The 22,463-nt window shown below is 40.6% G+C and overlaps 1 protein-coding gene across 1 annotated transcript in view; it reads right to left on the bottom strand.

Annotated features, from left to right (window-relative positions):
• LOC130199731 (nucleolar protein 4-like) overlaps positions 1-22,463 on the bottom strand; it is a 152,850-nt gene that overhangs the window by 112,978 nt on the left and 17,409 nt on the right. The window contains exons 2-4 of the mRNA XM_056423459.1: positions 11,501-11,653; positions 8,526-8,637; positions 2,037-2,143 (exon numbers count right to left, since the gene is read on the bottom strand). Coding sequence (XP_056279434.1) covers positions 2,037-2,143; positions 8,526-8,637; positions 11,501-11,653 — 372 coding nt within the window. The remainder of the gene's footprint in view (positions 1-2,036; positions 2,144-8,525; positions 8,638-11,500; positions 11,654-22,463) is intronic.

The raw sequence follows: 22,463 nt of genomic DNA, 5'->3' as shown, positions 1-22,463 counted from the left end.
AATCTCTGATCCTGGAGTTTTAGTTCCTTTAGCTCCTTAACGTCAACGATTGGTGGCAAGAGCCAAACTCAGAGCGCCTTGACAAACACAAACCTTTCTTCCCCTTGATGATAATGTCAAATAGAGAATGCTGGAGATTTCAGAGAAGAAAAGGATAACAATTTTCTTTTTAACAATCCTCTACTTTAAGTGAATGCACACAAAGAGAAAACATGTTGGTTTTGTTTATTGCTGGATTCTAACAAGGGTGATAATGAGAACCGTGTCGATATGTCAGTGTGGACTAATTAGAACACCTTTGAGGTGGTGTCTCCAAACAAACCGGGACAACTGCAGGTGTGATGGTGTGTGTGTGTGTGTGTGTGTGTGTGTGTATGTCTGTCTGTCTCGGACAAACAGACAGACAGATTGGCATTCCGGTGTAAATTGGCACTTCAGTGTCTCTCTCTCTCCGTAGCTAATTAACTCGACGCTCAGGGGCCTGGCTTAATTGGAATGAGCTCAACCCTTTGCTCGCCCACCCGTTATCTAGACACATACACACACACACGCGCACACTCACACACACACACACATGCACACACAGAATATGACTGACAGCTAGTGTGTGGCACTAGTAGTCACAATAGTACAGTGGGTGGTGGTGATGATGTGTGAACAATAAGGAATATACCAATCATGACCCCCCCCCCCCCACACACACACACAAACCAATCTGCTTGAGTACCAAGCTGAGGATAAGGTCCGTCTCACTACCTGACAACTTTTCCAGCTTTATACTTCCAGGCCTGTATGGCGATGGATTATAGAAAACATCCGTTTTTTCTCATCATATACTGCCTGTTATCGCTTCACATGATGGTTCATTGTGGGCATTGTTACGGTGTTATTACAGAGCCCCAAAGTCCACTTAGAGGGATGTCTGGTGGATGAAAGGGTCAACAAAACTAAAGTTAATTTTGAAATCTATGACTGAATATGTTGGTGAAGGACATTTTTAACAAACTAAATGTATCTTTATTATTGTTTATTATAGTTTTAACTATGTACTGACTCTGTGGCACTCTGAGATTCTTGGCTGAAGAGTGCCTTACAAATGGAATCTATTATTATTGTTAATATCTAAATCTTTGAAAAATAAAAACGTCCCCAAAAACACTTGGGTACGTGTTGTTCTATAGGACAAACAACATAAATTGCTAGACCTATTGATTGGATGATGCACCTTAACGTTGTATCTGATAACCGGTGTATATTTGGTTTGGTTTATATTTGTTTGTATTGCTTATTTATGTTGTTTATAAGAATTATATTATTGAGAGTTTTCTATATCTTTATTGTTCATTTTCCATGATATTCTTACTATAATTTTTCTACTAATTGTTTTTTAAATTATTTGTGACATGATCAAAATAACTGGGAGGAGACCCCGGGAAGACCCAGGACAAGCTGGAGGGATTATTTTTGTACACTGTTACTTGGGCAAAACAAGCTTTTGGAAGACCTTTCATAAACAAAATGTATTCATTTATAAAATAATTGAAAATTAATTGATAACAAAGCAGTGCATTTCTTTTGATTCTGAGAAAATAAAATTGAAATGTCAACAGATCATCATACTTTCTCACCATTTTCTCAGGTCCATTGTTCACATCTTTCCAATCTAGCAGCAGCCGAATATACACAAACACTGTATCATACTTAATAAGAAGAAATGATTTTGGTCCACTGACCTCCATGACTGGCAGACGGAAAAACTCATTTTTCTCATTAGTGTTTTAATTGCAAGACTGTGTGGGAGTTTTCTTCCCAGCAAGGCATTAGTGGGCCTCCTGGTTTCCTCCTACACGCCTGTACTCAATACTCAAGTGTATGAAACCACCTGCCGGTTTGTCAAGATTTACTGTATGATCTCACGAGAAAATTCCTGTTAACAAATATTCTGTCTGACAGCGCCGACAGAAACATCAATTCACTGCATCAATCCAGCGTGTCCGTTGTTCCACATGCAGCTATGTCGGAGTGACCTCACGTACCTTGTTGTTGCTCATACACTGCAGCTTCATGTGCTTCATGTAGGTGGTGGTGAGAGGCATGTTGTAGTCGATCACCTCCAGCACCAGAGAGCTCGGCCTGTCGTTCTCTGGAGAGGAGAGGAGGAGAAATCATTCGGGGGGAAACATCGAGCAGTGACAACAATCGGTCCCCTTTACTACCTGTGATGCGTATTCCTGATAAGGTGGGGAAATGAAGCTCTGCTGTGCTTATGTGGGAAGTAAATGTATCACTATAAATAGATCATTATTTTAACCGATTATAAAAAATGTCAATTGAATTATCATCTAATTGACGTGTGTGTATTTCTGACATGAATATGCTTCGCCGTTTTCTGATTTTTACAAAATACAGTCATGGAGCCAATTCAACCACAGGTGCTTTCCCCGTGCACATTAGTTTTCTGTCTCCATCACATTGTTTGAGCAGACAACACAAAGCCTAAGTCACATCTTAAGTCTTTCAGCCACTTAGGAGCTGCCTTTGCATTATTAAGACGTCCCTGTTTTATTGTGATAATGTAATATTATATGGTCCTTCCTGTCGGCTAAAAGACACCAATGTAATATATCAGTGGGAATATTCATTTGTTTTAGTTTGTTTCTTAAAAGTGAAGTACCTTTGAAGCCAGCTAGAAATTGAGTGAAAACGAGAGAATGAAAATTGTAAGCAAATCACAGTATATAAACAAAGTAGTAATAGAAAGTTCTGATTACCAGGCAAAACATTCAGTGCCCAGCCTATGATGCACTTCTAGATCAAACTAATGCCGTCTAATACAACGTCTTTGAACTGTATTTCAACATATTGACTGGACTTTTAACCATTTATTGACCAAAATTACATCAATGAGGTTCGTCAAAATAACAGAAACACTCCCATATAATGCAATATATCTGATTTTCCCCCCCCACAACAATATGGATACAGCTTTGGTAAGTCACCTATGATTGAAAGACACTTAACAAAATAAAAATTTACTTGACAACACTACCGGCTTAAAAATGGCCATGGAGCCAATTCAAAAGCTTTGACAGTAATACATCTGGTCTGTACTTCAGTGCAGCTGTATTGTAAGATGGTTATTTCACAATCCTCTTCTGAATTTCATCTTTTCATGATGTCCCTCCATAATTTTGACACGTTTAAGCTTTTCAAAACCTAAAACACAGAATGTATAATCTCACCATAATCTATATAATCTTATCTCTGACAGCTTGCTTCTCTTAAACTGTTAATGCAGATGTCTATTATCATGCCTTGTCAGAAAGCAAACACTAGAGGACCCTCTAGAGCTGGAAGTATACGCAATACAGACTAAGAGGGGCAGTCTGACATTGTTAAGGCCTTTAAATCTAAACTTAAAACTCATCTCAACTTGCAGTTGTTTATTCTTTAATTATTTTAAATATCTAACAACGAACTGTCTGGTTCCAAATGTTTGGATCTGGACCTTGGTCACCCAGTAGATGTAACCTCACCTCCCACTTCTCTTTGTAATCTATAATTGTATCATCCTGATTGTCCGTACTTTAATTTCAATATATTGGTCATTCTCTACACACAATATCTTCTGCACGTCCGTATGCCCTGGGAGAGGGATCCCTCCTCTGTTGCTCTTCTAAAAATGTGTTTGGAGAGTTTTTCCTTATCTGAAGAAAGGGTTGAAAAGGACAGAGGATGTCTTTTTCATTATAGATTGTAAAGCTCCCTGAAGCAAATATGGAATTGTGACATTTGGCTACATGAACAATGAACAATTGACTTGACTTTACAGAGTGATGAAATGCTGAGTTATAACATAAACGAGTCACTTTCTCAGGAAAATATGTTAACAACTAAAGCATTTTTTCTGTGTCAACAGGAAATAAAAGCCAATGACAAACCACACTATCTCAACCCACACTTCCCTCCTCTTCCTCTCCTTTCAGTTATTTATCTTCTGACCTCGTAAAGGACGTGTCTAACGTGTGGAGCGTCTACAGAACGGACATGAATACGGAGATCAATATGGCTTAGCAGAATAGACAGGGCCGTCGTCATTGATTAGTGATTGATAGCCTTGTACGAGGAACAGAAAGAGAGAGTGTGTGTTCTCCAGAGAGGGACTGACTGTGATAACTGACTGATTACGTGACACAAGGCAGCCACGTGGTCTTCAGCATGAGGCCATGGAACATTGATTAGTCAGGCCAATGGATTCAAGTACAATGTGTAAAACTAAATAAAGTTTTTTTTTTAAGTGGAACTTATATTTTGTTGTTGGTCAAAACCAGTGTAGTAGTGTTCTGAGAGCAGGAAGCTCAGGTTTAAATATGGTACATTTAGGAATGGTATCTTCGAGAAAAGTTTTATATATTTTGGTCATAATTAACTAATTATACGAACTAAATTGTAACTATATTCAGCATATTCCAGTCAGAAAATGTGCAACAATACATTGCTGGAAAGGTCATGTTCACTGGATTTATAACAAGACAAAACGAAAGCAAAACAGAACGTAGCACAATAATCATTTTACCTTCATATCTTATTTTAATACTTAGAAATACTCAAAATAATATATGATTGATCACCCAGCTCTAACGTCAAGGGTGTTCAAAGTAGTTCATAATCAGAACTAAACCTGAAGAATCAGAAATGATTGCAGGTGTTCACTTCCTAATGTCACATGTTTATGGACATTTCTGACAAAGACTGTGACACAAAAAGCTGTTAATAAATTGATCATTGGGATTGAGCTAATGTCCTTTAACTTTCTTCTGTCAGACATTTTAGGTCAAGTCAACTGTATTTATAAAGCCCAGAAACCCTGAATTTAGCTTAAAGGGTTTAACAGTCTGTACGGCATAAAACACCGGAGCAACACAGCACCACTCTCCAAGTCTGTGTCACTAGAAGCCGGTGACACAGAGCTACAACATGTTTTTCAACGCACCAATGTCACGGCAAAGTGTAAAACAATCGTTTGTTCACGTTTCAACCTGCTCTTTTCCATCAATTCTCAATGTTATGCTGGCCACACTCGGCTGTGTTGTTGCTTTTGTCGTTCGTAGTGAGAGCATAGCATTAGATTCTTGATGAAGAAAAATCCCCCCCAAAAAAACTTTTTCAGTTAAAAAAAAGAAGAAAAACCCCCCAAGAGGTGCAATGGGAGGGTCTTTCAGGATGGTGCAACATGTGCTGTAAAGGGAGATGCTCTCTGGTTTATCTGCAATTTCAACTAAAATGACCCCCTCCTTGTTTTACGCCTCCGTCAACCATGCCAATTGTCGGTTACATCCATGTCTGTCCAAATGTCATCGTTTCATAATTGTATCTGATTAGACATTGGGAAATTGTCCTAATTAGCATATCCATTCTGGAGTTATGCTCTAAAAGGGTATTGTGTGTGGTAACAGTGACCTCTGACAGTGAGATTGTAATCAGTTCACCCTTGAGTGCTAATGGTGTTGTGCCAAAATTAAAGAAATTCCCTCCAGGCGTTACTGAGATATCGCACTCACAAAAATATAATGGATGTACGTCCCTACAAATGGTCGGACAACCAAACCCGAAAAGCTAACACGCATATGGAGGGATTTTTAAAAGAGCAAACCCTCCCCCTAACCACTCACACACATAAACACACACAGACACACTGTGAGCCTGCTGCCTGTGTCAATTAAACATGGCCCTGGTCCACGCTGATTAATTGCATTTAATAATTCACAGCTGAACTTTAGTGGGAGTCACTTCATGGTAGCGATAAAGAGAGCTGAGGCTATATGTGTTTTTGTGTGTGTGTGTATAATGTGCGAGTGTGTGTGTGTCGGGGTGAGGCCGAACCCCCACAGGGAAGGAAGGCAATTAGCTGCTCTCTCTGAGTGGCATACAGTGATGGCACACACACACACACTGAGCTGAAGTATCACAGCTGTTGTAATTAGTCTGTGTGTGTGTGTGCGTGTGTGTGTGTGTGCGTGCGCGTGTGTGTGTTTGATTATTTACTCAGCTTATTTCATCTTCTAATAAAATAATTTATATTAAGTCCTGTGGAATTACTTTGTAATTGTATCCTCTTTTTTATCCATGCCCAGCTGGTCAATCAAACAGACACAGGTTATGTTCATTAATTCACATTCTATTTCACACAAACAAAACTCTAATAAACTGACAGCATTTACATTTCTGTCATAAATAGAATCAATGCTTTTGTCTGGATTTGGTTTTAGATACATGTAATAATAAAGATGATGTTTTGCCCCGTTTGCAGTCAGTTATTTCATATTTCTTCTTCTATATGTCAATGTTTTGCTTTTTACTTCACCCACAGCAGTCCTGGTTCTTCCTCTCCCTCTCTCTCCCAAATCTGTGGGAAATGAGCTTGTTTCTTGGGCCATTTTATTTGCTAAAAGACATTAATTAGGCTAATAGACGAGAGAGAAAGGACATTCCAATGACTCCTCTGTTTAATGAGGGACAAGGACAGGGGAGGGTGGGGGATGTGGGCAGGAGGAAGTGAGTGAGGGAAGGATGGAGGGGATAGAGACAAGGCAGTAAAGGAGGATGGGACAGGAAGCTTGGAGCACTTTAGCAGGAGGGAGAACTAGGAGAGGAGCTGGAAGCAGGGATGGTGGGCAGAAAGCTTGGCGGGAAGGATACAGGAGAAGAGAAAACAGAGAGATGGACAAGCTGAAAGGGGGGGGGGGGGTGGAGCAATGGGCAGAAGGAGGAGGAGGAATGGGAGAGGGATTAGGGAGGGATGGAAGTCTGTGGGGCCTTCAGGGTGCCAGTGTAAAATATATAATGGGGGGTGGGCAGAGAAGAAGACCAGGAGGAATGTAAAATGGATGGCAGCATATAGTCTTTCAGCTACAACTGAGGTATTCTGACTTTTTGTTGGACAATTGAGGACATCATCAAATTTAGTCTGGTAGCTCTTTAAAAAGGACACACGAGGTTTGGAGTGAAGAGTTCCTTTGTCTCAAGTTGGCACGAAAGTCCACATTAGCATTTCATATATATCCATATTTGGTGGTCAACACAGGCAGTTGTGGCTTTGACTTTGGAAGGAAGGGGGCTATAGGAAACCTTGGGGCAACCTATAGCAATCTGAACATAAGACCTCCATCCTTTCTCTTGTGTATATAAGCTGTTTTATTCCACACATAGCTCCTCTCGTCACGGTTGAATGGTCATTAACACGGATCCTTTAGCCCGTGCGTCTCTTTTTTTGTTCTACTTTAAAGAATAAACTTTGTATTCTTGGGGTTGGAGTCTGGAGTGCTTTTTTTCTTCATTTCTTTCACACAAGCGCAGAGAGAAACCAGAAAGAAGATACAACAGCTACACAAGACTGACTTTTTGTTGGACAATTGAGGACATCATCAAATTTAGTCTGGTAGCTCTTTAAAAAGGACAGGTTCACATGTTTTCACAGTGTGTCCTACTATACTAACACACAAGTGTACATTAGCATTTCATGTTAAATGTTTTTTGCTAGTACGCTACAGATTAAAAGCAGTTGTGGCTTTGACTTTCCCAAGGCCAGCGGGCGATCCTTATTGTTTAAAAGCATTAAAGCAAAATAGTCTCAGTCTCCCAAAATATCAAAATCAGAGATATTGTCTGTTTTATTCCACACATTTCTCCTCCTCGTCACGGTATGCTATGGTCATTAACGTCAACATCAGTATTCAATTGCAACGTTGTTTCTTAATGTTTTGTTTATATTCATATATTACCTCTAAAATCCCAAATAGCACATCAAATGTGTATGTATGTGTGTGTGCTGTCCCTGTTACTGAAAGGCACTGGAGGAGATCAAAAGACAGTCTCAACAAAGTTAGGTATGTTATCTAAGGCCTATATACAGTAAAGGCCTAGGCTACAGTATATTTATGAATTTATTTTATAGACCTACGAATGAGCAAATTCATTATTAAGGGCTTTTGCTGTTGTTGTTTTTTGCTGATTAGTGCACATTTCTAGCTGTTTTTAAGAAAGACATTCTAAAATCCTTGAAGGCATTCAACAATAATTGCAAAATCAAGGACAATATTAGGAAACAATGGACGCAAAGTGTGACAGCTTGAGTTGTCGTCATTCCCACTTCCCACAGCTGTTTTAATGCACAGGCTCACTCCGATGCCAGCAACAGGAAGCTCCTCGTGTAAAGACACAGCGGCAGCACAAGTCTTTTGCTCTGACACAAACTGCCATCAGAGGAGACTGATGCTTGTAAAGAGAAGGCGATTATCACTCTTCTCTCCCTCATCCTCCTGTGTGTGTGTGTGTGTGTGTGTGTGTGTGTGTGTGTGTGTGTGTGTGTGTGTGTGTGTGTGTGTGTGTGACACGCATATGTGTGTGAGAGAGATCGGTACACCCGCCTGCTCCTTCTGGTGCCAGTTGCCTGTCGACTTAAAAATATTCCTCAGGCTCAAACGGAGAGGAGAGGATTCACTGACATTTGCTGCAGTGTTGTGTACCTTTGTAGTCCTGTCCTGTGGTGCTAATGTGCATCCTCTTCTGACACTCTCCACAGCTCATCAGGAAACGGGTCACCGCCTCTCTGGGCAGGAAGGCGTAGGTCTCGGCTATCTGAGAGAGACACACCAACAGAGTTAGAAAGACGGGGACAAACTGTTGTACTACTTTCTGAAAGCCTTAATGACACAAAATCATGTTATCTGGACGGAGGCAGAGTGCAGACAGGGCAGCACACATCATTCTGTGTTTTCTCATTTTTGGTCTCCACAATTTATAATCATTGAAATTTGCATTTGATATAGAAACATTTTCAATATGATGGTTGATTTCTTCTCTTGTGTTGACACTGTGTACAGTGCATGTTGTGTTGAGGTGTTGTAGATCCATGTTTTAAGTTTCTTACACATCCCAAAATATTTTTTTTACAACTGTGAACGTCATATGAGTGAGACTCGTTTTAATCTGATCTGTCAGATTCTTATAAACGAAAACATTACGCTAGTCTGAGGGATTAACAGTAATTTAAACTTAAACATATATGTATATATATATATATATATATATTAGAAGGTGTGTTTAAATGTATGTATGTACAAATCAAACATTTATTCTGAAAGAGACACACAAAGGCACACAAGAGAGGAGGAGGGGTGGAAAAATATCCAGCGTGGGTGGATGGGGGTTGCTGTGTGTGTGTGTGTGTGTGTGTGTGTGTGTGTGTGTGTGTGTGTGTGTGTGTGTTTCTGATTATTTACTCAGCGTATTTCATCTTCTTATAAAATAATTTATATGAAGTCCTGTGTAATTACTTTGAAACTGTATCCTCTTGGTGTATCAATGACCAGCTGGTCAATCAAACAGACCCATGTTATGTTCATTAATTCACAGGAATGTGTGCAGGAAGGATCGAGTTAAGCAAAGGCAAATGTCACTCAATGCCTTTGGTGGCACTAGGACCTGAAGCAATGTGGTGCACGAGCTCTAGGCTTCAACTATAGTGCATGAGTTATATATTATAAATAAATGAAATACAACATGTGCAAGAAAAGACAAAAATTAAAATAGACAGATTGCTAAAAAAGATAAAAAAGTAAGGAGGGAAAGTAAGAAAGTAAAAAATGAAGAGAAAGATGTCACAGCTTCATTCCTCTGCAAACATACATCTGTGAACGGTGCACTTCCTCCATTTCACCAAAAGGGGGCAGTGTCATCAGCTGAGACAGCAGAGCAGAAATGTCCGGACTTCAACAGCTCAGGTTGATATATTTCAACTCAAACTCCAAAACTCAGAACAATGAATTTGTCAATGAAAATAAATAAAAAGGTGGAATAGAAAATACATTGTTGAATAACAGTGATGCTGATAAGGAGAAGCCCACATCCACTGTCTGAGACCTATTGAAGTTAATTATTTTAATTGTTCGCTTTATTTCTCTGATATTTACATGGTTCCACTTTTTTTATTTGCAATTGTTCAACAGGTTGCAGAACAAAACTCAGATGGTCGTCCTATTTTGCAACATAGAACAAATTGATAATATATTGAGGGTGCAGGATGAGTTAAGGAGTCTTGCAGCCAGAGGAGATAAACAGTGTAGAAGTCTGGTGGTTCAGCAGTTGATACTTCTGCTGCTCTTCTCACCAATTTCACTGATGCTCAGGAGATGGATGTTTTATTCACCCGCTGTGCCGTGCACATCCCAGTTTGTAATGTTTTTCTGCCAGGCAGATTTCTATCGCTCCTCTATAATATTTAAAATTAAATATTGCTTGGTTATACTTCAGAATCCTACATGAAGAAAAATGTCTGGAAACATTTTTTAATCCTCAGCCGACTTTGTTGTCTTTCAGAGTCTTCCATGTTGCAAACATGACATGCAGTTTGTGGCAAAATCATGCAGTTTTTTGCGTGCACTATTAGATGAAGTATGGCTTTCCTTGGTATCTGGACAATAAGGGGATTCCTTAGCAGTTTCCAGAAACAGAAGTGCTCTCCTTTCAATTATTGAGAAATATCTTTAAGTGTTTGATACATAAACACAGTCTGGATGTTTCTGTGTTGTTCCACACGTGTTGGCGTCTTGATGTTGTATTTAAGGATGTTTATTATCAATTCTCAAGTCATCAGAAATAGTTATAATTAGCACAAACTGGCATCAACCCCAACAATTGTTTCAACAACTTAGTTATGATACATATTTCAGTATGGGAATGGCCATTATTTACTTTTATCATAATTTTCTACGCCCGTTATCAATTTTTAAAGAGGGGTGGAGGAGAAGAGGTTAGTAATAGGGCAGCAGCTCATACAAATCTTTACCATTTTATCTGCAGAATATTTTATCAATGTATTGATTAATTGTTCATTCCCAGCCTTCCAAAACTCTAATATAGGCAATTTATTATCACATAAAATCCAAAAAGTAGCAAATCCTCAAAAAACAGATGCTTGAACTATCTTATTTGGTAATATTGATCAATAAATGACTTAAAATAGTTGGCAATTATTTTTCTGTTGACCAACTAATTATTTAATTGAGGAACCCAACTCGTAGCAAAAAGTGTGCTTCAAGAAAATGGCCAGTTTAGTTTCAGAACGAATCAGACTTAACTCTATCTGATTAGAAACTGAAACTATGCAGTCTGTTTTTTTTCTCTTTTTTTGCTAGAGTGTAAAAGAGGAATGAGGTCCGAGGAAGAGGAAGAGAGAGAGAGAGAGAGAGAGAGAGGCACAACACAAGGTATGACAGAGAGAATACACTCTGTAGGGAGAGGTCGGAGGATAGCGTGAGACGGAGGAGACACAGAAGCGTGGAACTTATCGGGAGAGAGACGACCAAGTGAGACTGAAAGATGTAGATTGACAAAAATAAACCACCAGTAAGAATCCCATATTCAAGAAAAAAAACTGTCTCAGACAAATCAAAATTTCCAGATTTTCTAAAGATAAACAGGAGCAGGATATGATTCTTACAGCTTTGTAGGTCTTCTTCTGGCCGGCGTGTTTCGGGGCTTTGCTGGGGTCGGTGCTGATCTCCACATGCATGGCATATATGATGTCAAAGAAATCCTCCACCACCGCCACACGCTTCAGGGACGAGTCCATCCCCGAGACTCCATCCACACACTGGAAACACAGGAGAAGAAACTTATTTTAAATTTTTTTTATTCATTCAAAAGTTCAAGGTCAAGATGGATAGGAGACACGAAGACCGAGTGGCGGGCAACAACGATCACCAACCATGTTTGGGTGATGTAGTTTAATAAGTCTGCCTTCAAAGAATGAGACCCACGGCTCAGTGGTCGATGGTTCTTTGGAACAATGGCCGTATGTTTTGTGGGAACGAAAAGTTGGACAATGTTAACTAAACTTCCCAGAGGACAGAGCACACTCTCTTTCTCTCTCTGCGTCTGTCGCTCACGCTCACACAAACATGGGAATACCAGGAAGTCTTGGGAACCGCCCTTTTCCCCTCAAGGCTGTGTGTACCATGGAGGAAAGAGGGACTCAAAGGGTGGGAAAAGTGAGCGTGTGTTTGTTTTTTAGACAAAAAGACAAAAGATAGAGGCAAGATAAGGAATGAGGGAAAAGGAAAGGGGGGAGAGAGGACGACCAATAGAGGGATGGATGGAGGGAGGAAGAGGGCTTCACTACCTGCTTAGAGGACTCAATATGTGTCAGTGGAGAACAACAGGTGGTACCTCTCACACACACACACACACACACTGCCTCCCCAGCTTCAAACTAGTGGCACATGGTAAACCCTGCTATTGCCATGGTAACCAATGAAAGCTCCCCCTCACAGGGCAGGTGAGTGTATGTTTGCATGCGTCTATGATTGTAATGTGGAGAGCTGTAATGTATGTGTGTGTATGTGGGTGTGTGTTTGTGTGCGCATGCGTGCGTGTATTCACACAGCATATTTCCTGCAACTTGTGTGTGTTGCTGCAGAAGAGGTAAGATAATTGACATGTCCAGAAGAACCACCACTGGGTTCAGTTGTTGTACAGCGGAGACGTAGTTGATCGGCAATTTGAACGTCTCCACACACTCCTGAGAGAAATAGACGAATGTGTTAAGAATTCTTTAAAAGCTGGTCATTATTTCTTATGTCTGAACAAACTGAACAAAACATTATTGGATTAATAATCGCCTGCTGCTTGAAAAGAGATTGATAGGGGCGCTCAGCCTGAACAATGCAGTAAATGTGCCCTGAATCCAAAACAATGAACTAAATGTGGTTAAAAAGCTCTGCAGGGCCAAAGAGTTGATGATAATTATCTGCAGATGTCTCACATTCAATAAAAAATTCATGGAACAATATTTATAAGCGGAGCGCTATTCTGCAGACAGGGAAAAATGCATCCGCATAGAGACACGCATAGAGACACACAGCTGTTGCTAGAAAGTGTGGAGACACAAGGACCCTGAAAGTCCACGGCTGCCGAACAGAATATTTCATTTCCACGTCAGATGACACAACTTGTTATGTGTGTGAATAGTGTGAAATTTCCAGTCGACAGGAACGGGACGCCTGTCTACCGCTCTGTCTGTATGTGTGTGTGTGTGTGTGTGTGTGTGTGTGTGTGTCTCATTATTCTGAAAGAGTGTTCCCTGTGCGGCCTTTACCAGATGTAGAGCATCTAATGAAGAACCAATAAACTGAAGCGTATTCATTGTACATACACATAGATACACATAGATACACACACACACTTGCACATCAATTCATACACACAATCAGGACACTATCTTTTGACCCACTACCCCTCTCTGGCTCGGTCTTTCTCTCTCCACCATCCCTCCCCCTCCTCCTCTCCATCTCAGGGTGCAGGTACTGGTTGCTACGGTAACCCAATGCATCTTATCACAGAAGGGATGTTTCTAATGACAACCCACCCCACCTTCACATCCCCAATGCCATTACAATTGCCAGGCAAACGAGGAAGAGGAGGAGGAGGGTGTGAAAGAGGAAAAAAGACAGTAGTATCGTTACTGGCAGCTGCGTTTGGTCGGAGAGAGAAGAGATGACCCCTTTTACCATTTTGGAAGGATTCAACTCTGCTCAGGCATGGTGGCCATCGCTGCTCATGGTTACCCGTGGAGAGTGTTTGATCATATGTGTGTAGGTTTGGTAAGAAGTGAGGTAGACACAATTATTTCAGAAGTTTCTCAACCAAAATCAAGTGAAAGGCAGTATAATAAAAACAAATGACTCTTCACTAAGTTCCGCCCCTCGACTGCTGACTGGCCAATCAAAGCGTAGTCTAACAACCATACGGCTCTGCTCCAAGACTCCCATGAAACCTTTCTTTATTTCAGGCTGGTTTTGTGGATTTTGAGCTTGTCATGGTGAAACTTGTAAGCAAAGTATACTGAATGTATCGTTTCCAAATGCTGCTTTTGCTTTAATGATTACAACACTAAATAAAGAGCGACCCTGTTTGACAGGAAAGGTGCTGGTCTTTAATTTCCTTGTCTTCCAGCTCAGTCTCCAGGTGATGTGTTGGTTCACTTTTACACTGCAATCTGGAACCTTAAGCTTCTACTTATTAACTTGGTTTGGCTGCTGAATAAGTTTGTCATCCTGGATATATCCTTCAAACACATATTGAGGACCCTTCTGCCTCAGGCTTTTTCTTTTTTTCCCGAAAATGTATCATATGTATGCAAGGAGGACAGATAGTAACAGTGTGGGCTCCATGGGATCTCTGACAGTTTGATGGAGAAGCTGTGGGGAGTGGGGCTCAGCAAAGGGTCAATTATAAATGCTATGTAACGTGCTGCATTATTAATGCACTAACCTCGCTTAAAATCCTTTTCAGTTTCCTACTTCGAGACCTAATACTTAATGATGAATAATATGATAGATACAGTTCACTGAAATGGAAACTATCATTTACTTGAGTGATTTCCACCCTGTTTTGAGAACAATACCTATAAATAAAACTATGAATAAAATGTGTTTATAGTCACAGACAGGCCTTTTTCCAGACCTGTGTCTTCCTCTCAGGCTATAGCCCCAACAACCTCCTTCAATAAGAGCTTCTGAGAGGTGATACCTGGGGCAAGTCCAGAAAGAGCTCCGACACTTCATTGCTCACAGCAATCATTGTCAGCTTCACAGACTGATATTTCTGGCCATAAGGAGAAAGACACGTACTTCTAAACAACATAAAAGACTTGGACAGGTTTATGGATAGGAGCGAACACCAACATTTTCAAGAAGATGGTTGAAGGAGAGAGGAAAGCTGTGTTTGAACAAGCAGCTAAGTATGAATCAAGTCTTTTTCAGAATAAGGGAACAAAATATTTTCTGCATGTCAATGTAGACATTAAGAAATATGAATAGAATTGTGCCCACAACCCTGACATCTCGCCGTCTCCACATACAATATGATTTTCTTTAAGAGAGAAATGTTTCTTTCTTGAACAATATTCCCTAAAATGAATAATGCCATCACTTTCTAACTAAAACTGTGTAATAACCATGTGATCTGTTTTTAAGTGGGTTTCACGGTTTATTCCTCCCAATGTGACTCTGACGTGTATGTACAGCATGCCAGGCCAGCAGTGACATCACAGGAGGGCCGGGGCAGCACGCAAGCACACACACAATCACACACACACGGACATGTTTGCCCTCAACTGTCTGCTATACCAGGGCCGAATGTGGCATAAGACTGCCACACACAATTTAACAAGCAATAACACTTCCACAAAAAAGTGTATAAAAGACATGCATAGATTCAATTACACACGTGTACACAGAAACGGAGAATAACACACACACACACACAGGACCTGAGGTTGTAGGGCACATCACTGGCCCAGGACTGTAGCTTATGTGACAGCATGCACACACACACACACACTATGTGTGGGCCACGGGGCGTGTGTGCGTGTGTGTGTGTGTGTGTTCAGGGAACACCTTAAGGCACAACACACAGGACAGCACAGCATGCAACCGACCGACACAAACAGCAACCCCCCACTTTCTACCGGCCGAGCAGAAGGGTCAAATTCAGAGAGAGAGAGAGAGAGAGAGAGAGAGAACTGGCTGACTGCAGGACACACTTGAGTGAACAGACACATAAACACAGTAAACACACAGGATCGCAAGCGTTATCTCATCAAGCTGCATGTTGCTCCTGTGCAGCAGCCACGTCGAAGTCTCTCTCTCTCTCTTCCCTCGCTCTCACCTACAGGCAGATTGGCAGTTTGAAGAGGTATTCTCACATTTTATTTCAGCGTATGTGGACAGGTTGGATGGGTGGGTCATGTGGAACCAAGTTATAATTGGCTTATTTCACCGTACTTGTTACGTGGCTTATGGACTGAACGACGTAAGTTGTAGAAGTGTCCCGATTCTCATATTTAAAGTACTTAAACTATGCTCATGTTAGACGATGGAGCATTAATTCATAAAGATCAGCATGATCACGTATACATATCATTTTACATGGAAAATATCAATTTCAATTGTGGCATTTCAAAAGGCATGTGTAAAATGTTCTTGGTATTTCTTTGTACACATCTCACCTTTCTATCTGACCCTCCAGCTCTCTCCGCTGACCTGCTGCACCTCTATTGCCTCCATCCACGCATGATTCTAAACCTCTCTCTCTTTTTCTCATTTCCTCCGTTTTATTTTTGTGGGCACTCTCCCTCCCATTTCCAAACCAGCCTGTTGCTAGGATACACGTGGGGTCCATTCAGGGAAAGCTAACTGCCCCCTCCACATCCCTGCTCCACTACCACCACCAACCTCCTCCTCCCCTCTTCATCCAATAGACTGGGACACACGCAGACACACACTCAAACACACGTACAGGTCCAGCAGGTTTTGCGTTTGCCGAGCCGCGAGCAGCAGCCAACCTGCATCACGATATGCACGCAGACGGACCCTGACAAGGCAAAGCATGTGTGATCACACACTGTGACACGAGCATTCACACCATCATTCTGCGATACACAAACGCTGACGAACAAAAACACGCAAAAGGAGTCCAGAAACACACACACCACTTAAGCCCTGAGGTACCATAATGCATTGCAATAGAAAAAGCTCCAGTTCCAACTTCAACAATACAATCAGTCCAGGAAGACCAACAGTCAGTCCATTCTGCATTAATATTTCACAAGTGGGTTGCATCAGCCACATTTTAAGCAATAACGTAGGATGAAACGACTCCATAATATTGAAAGTGTTTCCCAGTTTGACTTAGACGCAGAATAATACACTAGAAAAGACAAAAACATCGACCTTCATGTGGGTCAGCGCTGTCTGAGGTCAATTATTTTATAATGTAGTCTTTGCTACTCTAAGCTATTTTATTGAATTTCCATTAAGCAAAATGTTCTGAGGATTGAAGTTCCCTACGATAAACAGTTACATAGTACACTGTATATGTCCCAGGCTTTTATTGTGAAAGGTAAGAAAGAGACTGATTAGATGTGGTAGGAGCTGCCTTTGTCCAGATTTAAAGGAATAATATAGTTTGCCATCTTAAATATAAATAATTATGTAAGCTTCTCTGTAACACAACAAAACCATCGCCAACAATACAAGCAGAAAACAAGAATTATAAAGAGAGAAAAAAAACTAATTCTGAATGTTTCATAGCTTTATCATGAAGTGCCTCTTGCGAACGTCTGATATACATAAAAAATGGGAAAATTTACACCTGAACAGAAATCTGGGAGCCATTTCTAACATCGATCAGGGAAGCGTAGAACAAAACCAACAGTGCACCATGTTTGACTGGCGGGACGGGGATAGGATTACGGAACATGAGAAAATGGTTTTGTTTCAGTTCAAGCGTTCACTTTACTATTTTATATGTCATTGTGGGGATATACAGTTTGTTCTATCTTTTGTCTTTTTTAGTTCTTTATTTAGAAATCTTTTCTTAAAAAAGATTTAATTACATTTTTAAAGATTATATATATATAGGCTGCAAGTTGTAAGCATTACCTGACGTGTATGCTTGTAATGTATCCCTGGTGTAATGATGCTAGGTTTCCCCCTTCTTCGTATACCTTTGCGCAGCGATTGCACAAGGCTGCTTCAACAAGCTGTACAAAAATATTTTTTGAAGTAGTAACTGTCTGACAGTCAGTGAAAATTCTGTTTGCAGTCCTCTCCAGGAGCAAGCAGGAGAGACAGCAGCTAAATGGGCCATGACATAAGCCATCCCTCCTTCAATCTCTGCTCTCTTCCCTCCATCCATCCATCTTGCTCACTGTGACCTGCTTATATCCCTCTCTCTCGATACAGCATCACCCCATTGCTCTGCCTTCCTCTATCCATCCATCATCACCATCGCTCTCTGGAGAATTTAATACCACAGTCCAAACACTCCTTCACATATGTTGCACATCTTCCCTCCTTTATTGCCTGTATTGCCTTCCCTCAATTGCTCATCCTCTTGTCTCACTCCTCCCTCCTCAGTGCAGTCCATAGGTTCGGACAAAATTAAAAAGAGAGAGGATCCAGGCAAACTGAGGCACATGTGTCACCGTTGCTATGATATACATATTGGTCTGATGTGCCTGACTCATTGATCCTTCACCTGACTGAGGTGTGAACAAATTACAATCTATGGCCCCAACCCTGCCTCTGAAAGAGACGACCAGTAGCCTAACTGTGCTGTAAATTGATTTATCCATGGCGCTGTCCATGGTGCTGAAGTAGCGGAGAGATTAGTCAGTGCAACTTTTCTGAGTCCCGGCTTTCTGGCAGTTTTGATACGATGTTCAATATTTTCGATTATAGAATCCAAAGAGTTTTCTTAAGAAAAAGATGTGACTACCGGTCCGTCTGGTCAGTCCTCCCTGTGAAAGAAATTTACTAATTGCAAACTTGACCAGAGCAGCCGAAAGAAACGTGTTGCACTGTTCTGCATTGCCTGGATTTACTCTACAGTGAGTTTTATCATGCGTTAATTAGTAATCCTGCATTGCTATGTGTACAATGTGCAGCTGAGGAAAATACAAATGCTGTAAAACTTAACTGATCATTCAAAGTCTCCGGTGAATGATGGTGATAATGATGTTTGCAATAAAATGGATGATGATGATGATGATGATGTTGACAACTGCAGAAATAAGCACAAACACCCACACCCAGAAACACACACATACACACACAACCCTAAGAAGCATTGAGCTAATTATCCAGCAGTGTTGACAGCAGTGCTGAGAAAGGGACATTGTGGGATAAGAGGAAGGGTTTGGGGGGGATGAGAAGTGATGGAGAGAAGCTGAACAGGGAAGAGGGATGGGGGAGAAAATGAGGAGAAGGTGGAGTGTCTGTGGGGAGCCAGTGAGAATGGAAGAGGAGGGATGCTTGAGGGAGGTGAAAAGTGTGCTTTGGAGGAGGGGGGAGGTACAAGAACGGAGAGGAAAAGGAGGGGGGAAGACGTGATAATTTTGTCCCATAATAACATATCCCTCTGCTTCTTTCTCCTCCTCCAGACACCATTCTGGTCTATAGAAAACTGAAACATCTCCAGGAAAGATTAAAAAGGACTTAATTTCCATCAATCCCTCATTTGTAACCGCTCATCAGCATGGGGGGTTGCGGCGGGCAGATCCTAGCTGACTTTGGGCGAGAGGCGCCATACTCGCTGGAAGGGTTGCCAGTCAATCACAGAGCTCAGACTCACACCGACATTCACACCTACAGACGGTTTTAGAGTCACCGCCTAATCTGCATTTTTCTGGACTGTGGAAGGAAATCAGAGGACCATTAATCTGCTGGGACAGGGAGAACGTAGAAAAAAAACACCCACTGATGAAATGTATGAAACATGAATATGAAAATCAGATGTAACACACTGTGAATAAGGTTTTCTTATCAGTGTTACACGTTTGCTGAAACAGTGATCGGTGTGGAAAAACAGAAACATTTTGTCAGCAGTGGCTTTTCAAACGCACCACGCCTTGTGTGAACAATGATTTGTATTGTCTTTGAAACAGGATGACATCATGTGTATATGTGTTATAGTCAATAACAAACAAAAAATTTGAACCGTCCCTTTAAGTACAGTGAAGACAACACTGTACTTAAAAGGGACAAAGGGAATTTAAAGGGACTTTCTTTTTTGTTATTGCATGTCTTCTGAATCTGAGATAACCCTTTAAAACACCAGTCGCATAATAACACAAATAAACATTTCAATAGAGGCAGCAGTAGACCCGCAGCGTGCGTCTTTTGCGAAGTAAAAAAACGTTTGTTGTCAATGGAGTCTCAGGGCTTTGATGACACCTTAGATAACAGTTTCATTTCATTAGCACATCTCACGGTAAAATATTCTAAATGTATATAGATTAAAACGATACAGTATATTTGTTTAGGTCTCTAAAATATGTTTTGCTGCTGTCCTTGTCGAGAGCAGTTTATTGCTCATGATGGTATGCATGTCTGTTTCTGAGCTAATACACAAACAATGGACAAGTGCTTCTAAACTACCCCTTGAAGAAGTAAAGCTGGGAGACATTTTGCTTTTCTGAATCATCATAACTTTAGAAAAATACTTCTAAATCAAGCCAGACTGATTATGAATGTTCATGATGGGGAGAGCCAATTATCATATGTGTGACACAGCAGAAGGGCTTGGCCTGTAGTACCTGGCGGCTACAGATGAGCAAAGCAAGAAACACTAAAACTACTTATTTTGACCTGAAAACAATGTTTTTCTTAAAAAGGTCTAAAAAAGCTGCAAGAATACCCATTTAGAAAGTAGTGCTTTGTAAAAGCCCCAATGATCTACCCTACAATATCCTCGCAGTATCAATATACTGGTTTCAAAATATTGTGATTTTTTTATTGTCTCCAAATTGAAGGAATGAAAGAAATTACAAATATGGTTGATATGCCATTGATAAGCGTTTATAACAACTTTTGGGGCCACTACATCAGCATGACTGTAGGTCTAAGTCACCTACAATCTCAGAACAAAGGGAAACCGCCTGCTGGACAGACATAACGGTGAACCACAGTCTGGTTACACGGAGCTTCTGAGAAACCTTGGACAGGTCATAGACCTATTACTCTTCAGTTCTTGGGGTCGATTGTACCTGTTGTTACTTCTTTAATTCATCAAGCATGGCTATGCTTCTGCTCCTATTTGTTCTGGTTCCAATGATCCTCTTGTCACAATGTGCGACAAAAAATGAGTGACACTGGGACAATGATGGGAAAACCACTTGAAATCTGTCACGCTGAGCGCTGTTAGCACTTTAAGCCGACATGCAGTGAAGACCATACGAGAGAATACGAGTCTGTTGAATTGCAACTGCTGACATATTTTACTTTAAACCCTGGAGTCTTAAGTTTAAATGTCGGCATGGAAAGTAGTTTAAGAATAAAACGTGACCGGTCAGCTGAAGAGTGAAAGAAGAAAGCAGCTGAAAGAAAAGTTGATGGCCAAGCAATAAAAGTAGTTGAGTTTAAGAGCCAGAGATAGTGTATGATGGTGACCATCTACTAGTTGCTTGGATTAAAGATTAGTGTTATTTGGAAATGCCTGATATTCAATACATTAATCTTACATGTATAATTTGCAAAAGACTGATATTAAAACTTAATTTTTCAAACAGACTAATCCACATCCAAACTGACCAAAACTATCATACTTTCAGACTAGGCCCTCTAGATTTGAGATTTGTACTTAATGTTTCTTGAAGCTGAAAGAGAGTCATTTTGCCAGTTGGAACTGTTCATAATCTCAGAGGGCCAACTGTGACTGACTGATCTCATTAATTATGCCTGGTGGCTGGTGTTAATATGCCAGCCTGCCTTTCAGGTGGGAGAGGGGAGTGATGAGAGGGAGGAGAAGGTCAGGAGAGGAGGAGGAGGAGGAGGCACAAAAGTGGAAATGGAAGCCTTGCAGTCTAATTAAGACTGGTGTTAATTTCTTTTCACCATCACAGCGGCCAAAAGAAGCTGTTCCCCATGGCAACGGGTGAGCACTGAGGGGGAGGTGAGCCCGGTTTTAAAAAATACCAGCACTATTTCCAACTCAATGTAAGTGACTGAAGATAAAAGGTGAATGGACTGTACTTGTACAGTGCTTTTCTAGTCTTCCAACCACTCAAAGGGCTTCAAGATCCATTTATATTTGTTCAGCAGCAGTCCACAACAAATGCAGGGCTTTACATTGTAAATCATCTTTGACCCAAATCAAATTTAGCAGGAGCCAAGTATTTCACAGTAGGTCCTTTCTACTGCGGCAACACCTTGCCAATTAGAAGCTATGTTGTCCCTGTTCACTGAAACCGCCTATACTTCTCCATTTTTGGGGTGTTTTACCACAAAAACCAAAGGATTACATGGCCCATGGCAGAAAACCCTTTTTAGGTGTACAGGGCCAATTATAAAAATCTACAACCTAAAGAAATGATCAAGATAAAAAAAATGAATGTTCAGTTCCACAATTAACCAGCAACAATTATAAAAATGTCAATTACAGTGGAAATAGAAAACAAGTGTTTCCAAGCGTTGTTGGCTCCACTGTCGCGTTGACAACCGCATCGCTTTCTGCTTTTGACAGAGCTTAACAACTACCAAAAACACAGGACCAGTTTAGCCAAAGTTCAGACTCACTTTATTTATATTTTTTCGATAATTAGAAACTTGTTATGCCTTCTTAGCATCTTTATTTCTAAAAAAGCTAAATTAGTGCTTAGGGATAATTGAATATGCTATTTTAGCGTATTTTAATGTTATTATATTGATATAAAAATCAAGATCCCACCCTTGGCAAAGAAAATTGCATCTTGGAAGTGAGGCTTAAACACCAACGGTGTCATTGATCTACATTGTGCAATCAACATTTATTTCCTAATAATAAGATTAAGCCTAAAAATGCATTTTTTGCCACTTCAAATTTAATTAAACCAGATTTCCTAACACAGAAGTGTGATTAAT

Source organism: Pseudoliparis swirei, chromosome 9, assembly GCF_029220125.1.
Source record: "Pseudoliparis swirei isolate HS2019 ecotype Mariana Trench chromosome 9, NWPU_hadal_v1, whole genome shotgun sequence".
NCBI classification, from domain to species: domain Eukaryota; kingdom Metazoa; phylum Chordata; class Actinopteri; order Perciformes; family Liparidae; genus Pseudoliparis; species Pseudoliparis swirei.
Note: the sequence above shows the minus strand (reverse complement) of the source record. Positions and strands in the feature narration are given on the sequence as shown.